The 4,776-nt window shown below is 41.0% G+C and overlaps 1 protein-coding gene across 1 annotated transcript in view; it reads right to left on the minus strand.

Moving 5' to 3' along the window:
* Positions 1 to 95: 95 nt before the first annotated feature.
* The window catches only part of ASB4 (ankyrin repeat and SOCS box containing 4), an 81,187-nt gene continuing 76,506 nt past the window's right edge, over positions 96 to 4,776 (minus strand). The window contains exons 4-5 of the mRNA XM_010839746.1: positions 3,549 to 3,662; positions 96 to 2,366 (exon numbers count right to left, since the gene is read on the minus strand). Of these exons, the coding sequence (XP_010838048.1) occupies positions 2,178 to 2,366; positions 3,549 to 3,662 (303 nt within the window). The 3' untranslated portion in view covers positions 96 to 2,177. The remainder of the gene's footprint in view (positions 2,367 to 3,548; positions 3,663 to 4,776) is intronic.

Genomic DNA, 4,776 nt, shown 5'->3' on the forward strand with positions numbered 1-4,776 from the left:
ATGTGGAAGAAAGCAATGAATCATGTAGAGTTCTTTAGTCTAACTGCTGAGGAGTCCGTTAGGAAAAAGTCTTATCAACAGATAACTCACAAAGATGAAAGGAAAGGGAAGAGCTTTATTTAAGTCCTCTAAATGAAGGTTCAAAGGTGAGGAGAAACAATTTTAAATCTACAAAATAAACCATCCAAAACAAGTTGTTCTGTATCATACACCAGATTAACAGACCGTCTAAGCACAGCAGGCAGCCGGAGAAACGTTATTTCCCCAGGCAAGGAACATCCTCTCTCCTTTCGTCCTCAGCCTCAGCATTACCGTTTAAGTCAGCATCACAAATATTTCTCCAGAATACTCCTGAAACTGGGTGGGGGGTGGGCAACAGCTCCACCTGGCATTCTAGAATGTGTTCTACACCACCTGCTGCATGCAAACTGTTTGTTCTTTTTAAGGATCATGTTTTATATGACTAGTTCACACATATACAGTATTCTAGTCCATAATACAGATCTCATTTTTGTACAAAATATTCCTCCCAAAATATCTGAGTAGAACTGATACTTTAGAAAGATTATTGCATCTACATTATTTTTCCTACACAGCCCCAGGAGGATGCAAATCCCAAGATGTGAAGCCCAGTCTAGATGGCAGGCTAGTGGAATATTTGACTTCATCTCTACTCAAAACTCAAGCCTGTAAACTTCAACCAGATGGAGACACATACACATGTACATACGCCCCAGCCCTGGAAAAAAAAACTCTGCTCACAGCTGGCAAATAGGTTTATTTGTGCTTAATTACTTCTGATCTAAGCTCTAAAACGTAACGCTGAAAGTCTCTGAGCATATCTAAAAGTGACTAGCAAGAACAAATACGTGAAGTGAAAAGTAGCCTCATAAACCATGAAGTCCAAAGGCTAGCCATCTACATTTCTCTTTCTGCAAACCGTTAACAAACCTGATTAACACACTAGCATTTCCAAGTTTCTCAAACTTCTACTATTTTCAAAGTGTTTCTACGTGCTTTCTGCACGCAGCCATCACCAGCAAAATTCTCATCTTCTAGCTAAAATGCTCTGAAATGTCAGTCTCTTACATGAAAAGACTAAAGTAACCAGACTAAGTCCTTTCATACATTTCCTCGCACACATGTTCTAAAACTTCTTTGTCACATACACGGGAGCCATTGAGTGTGCAATATTTTCCCCAAGGAACCTGGGACAGTACAAGGCAGCAAATGATACGAAAATAGAAATATCTAGATGTGCCAGGAAACTGAGAGTGAGTCCTTTTCCATGCACACTCACAGCAGCCAGAGATCCCCTCTGCTTCACACTATCCCTTCACTCTTCATCGTCAGGCTTCAAAGAAAACCACACTTCATATCAGAAGCACGACTTACAAAGGGAGGCACTGAAAATGAACCTGCATCTGTGCTCGCCCCCGACACCTGCCACTGCAGCTCCCAGCTGAAATGTCTGGATCCTCTGCTAAATGACGACGTCCTGGAAGGCTGGAGTCCTTGCTTCGGATTCACCTTTGCATCTCCGGTCTTTGGCTCAGTGAGAGTGCGTTAACATGAATATTTTGACTTTCAAGTGGATACGTCTTTGTTTTCACTTCTAATTTGCTTCTAAGAGCCCCTTGTTTTGACTCTGCTCACGCTTTCTTCACTGAAAGTAAGTTGAGGAGCTCAGTATGGGGAAAGGGGTTGGCAAAACTAGCAACAGTAATTTCTGCTAAGTGGGAGAGGGTGGAGGACACAAAGATTAAGAGGCCTATCACGAGCCTTGCTTGTTGGCAACTGAAGGGTGATGTAAACTTATTACTGATACGGGAGAGAAAATGAGATTGGTTGTAAGAAAACCTGGGTCCCCTCTCAAATGAGATAATACGAAAATTTTTACAACATTATAGCAGGTACCAAGTAAGTGCACTGTACGCATTATTATTGTTACGTCAGTACCTTCTGAATCTGCTCTTATTTTTGAGAATACCTTCACTTTACCTCTGTTTATTTCCCCTCACCATGATACCCTAGGATTAATGACACAGTGTTTGCAAAGTGTTTTGACATCCCTGAGGTGTTATAATCAACCCAAGTACCATTTTATTTATGCAAACTGTGTCTACCCAGCGAGTCCACTTGAAGATCTAGGATTGGGAACTTCTGCCTCATAAGGCTTAATAAATGATTCCCTCCGGCTCTAAAAGCAAGTACTTTTTCAATGACAATGGGAGGGAAAGCAAAGGAATTACTCTGTGACATCTGCTGTGTAACGTTCTTCGAATGGCGCATCTTGATAAATGCATGAGAGTCCTTGGAGAGTTACTGCACACGGTGAAGAGAGAGTGGTAAAAATCCCAGTGTCTCTGAAAAGGAAGGCAAGACATGTTAAAGTCAGAAAAGCCTCACTGTTTACATCAATAGGAATCAACAGTGATGTGTTTAGTCCCTACTTTATATCTAATGGCAGCTTTCCACAGTCTCTGACGGTGAGGCAAAATTAAACATGAATAATAAAGCTAAGACAGGTTAAGCAACTTTTCAAAGCTACAGGCAGCTAATAAGTAGCAGAATAACATTACATTTAAGCCACTGGCCTCTAAGCCCAGTGAGCTCTGCCCTCTGTGGCCAACACCTCTCCCATGCTGGGGACAGCTGTGGTGGCTAAAGCCAAGAAAAGAAGGCTAATGAAACAGCTGGTTCACAAAGGCAGCAAACTTCATGTGCAGCATGAGGACTCAGCTTTGCAAAGCTTCCTGCACGAGTCATCACAAAGTTGTTTTTTTTTTTTTTAATCTTATGTTATACACATTTTTACCACAATTTTATCCATCTATCTATCTCTCTCTATATTGATGGCTGCATTGGGTCTTCTTTGTGGCGTGTGGGCTTTCTCTAGTCACGGTTCAATAGCTTTGGCTTGAGGGCTCTGGAGCTGGGGCTCAGTAGTTGCGGGGCACAGGCTTAGTGGTCCTGCAGCATGTAGGATCCCAGGGATCCATCCCAGACCAGAGATGGAACCCATATCTCTTGCATTGGTAGATGGACTTTTAACCACTGGACTACCAGGGAAGTCCCACCGTTTTTAATACTCTGTTACCTGCTTACTAAAGACTTTAGGATACTTAAAAGTGAATGAAAATAATCTATACAAAGCAATTTATTAAAGTCAGTGACATAATCTATACAAAACAGTTTAATCTTCTGGTAAAAATGCTATATGAGCAATCCCAAATGATGATGTTGTTGTTAAATTCATCTAAACTGATGGGGAAGAAAGTAAAACTGTCAACTTTATATAATTGTTCAACTTGCCCCTTAATGGAGAAATTCCCAAGATGCTCCCAAGTGTTACATACCTATTTATTTATCTATGCTCACACCTGCATTTTAGAATCCTTTGTCTCATATTGGAGTGGCATTCTCAAATTCTTAAAGCATTCTCAAAACCCTTTTTTTTTTTTTTTAAATTAGAATTTCCTGTACTTCCATTGTGTTCTGGAAGTCCTGGGGAGTGAAAACCCAGAGGAAGTGAATGGATGCTTTACCTCCAAGTCATCATCAGGTATGGCTCTTTTCCACTTCACGTTCCACTTGATGTGTTCATAGGCGTTCACAACAACTTCAATTGCTTTGGGATATGAATGGCAGGCCTGTATCACCTACGGAGACACCATAGAGTTTTATTTGTTCAGTGCACATATATGACCCATCCATTCCACTCACAGAGACATCAAGGCTTCATGGACCTATAAGCCTCCTTTTAGCCCTGAAATGCTCTGACAAAGTCTCAAGCTTTTGAATATTCACACACTGCCAGCTCCTGTGGTAGATGGGAGGATCAGAAACATAAGACTTATTTCCTTCATCATTTGGGACAAAGTGAAAAAGAGGTTGCTAACAAACAAGATGAAAGTCTGATGAAATGCATGTCCTGCCTGTAACTGAAGCAATTTTGAGAGAGGCTGATCTCAAAATATACTTCCAGAGGTCTGGGAAACTCTTCTAGTTCTATAGAAAGTTTTATCAGCAAAAAGCTGAATATTCATAAACCAAGAACTTAAGCCTACTGGTGACTATGAGGTAACGCAAACTATAGAGCAGCGTGAATGTTGATCAAAGGCATCTTCCCAGCACAATGCCTAAAGAGGACCTGTGTCATATTCCAAACTACACTCACTGCTATTTTCACCTTCATCAGCAATAAACGAAAGACTGAATGAAGATTAGCTCTTTCATTAGCATGCTCTGTTCAACAGTTCATTGGGCAACCACCACCACCAACAAAAACAGAAAGCTGAGTCAAGGAGCCAGCATTTCCACCAGGAGACACGAAGACTGAGCTTCAGGTTTTAGCTGTGAAAAGAAGAGAAGCGAAAAGCAAAGGAGAAAAGGAAAGATATAAACATCTGAATGCAGAGTTCCAAAGAATAGCATGAAGAGATAAGAAAGCTTTCTTCAGCGATCAGTGCAAAGAAATAGAGGAAAACAACAGAATGGGAAAGACTAGGGATCTCTTCAAGAAAATCAGAGATACCAAAGGAACATTTCATGCAAAGGTGAGCTCGATAAAGGACAGAAATGGTATGGACCTAACAGAAGCAGAAGATATTAAGAAGAGATGGCAAGAATACACAGAAGAACTATACAAAAAAGATCTTCACGACCCAGATAATCACGATGGTGTGATCACTGACCTAGAGCCAGACATCCTGGAATGTGAAGTCAAGTGGGCCTTAGAAAGCATCACTACGAACAAAGCTAGTGGAGGTGACT

The sequence above is a fragment of the Bison bison genome, unplaced genomic scaffold, assembly GCF_000754665.1.
Source record: "Bison bison bison isolate TAMUID 2011002044 unplaced genomic scaffold, Bison_UMD1.0 scf7180017864134, whole genome shotgun sequence".
In the NCBI taxonomy this organism is placed as follows: domain Eukaryota; kingdom Metazoa; phylum Chordata; class Mammalia; order Artiodactyla; family Bovidae; genus Bison; species Bison bison.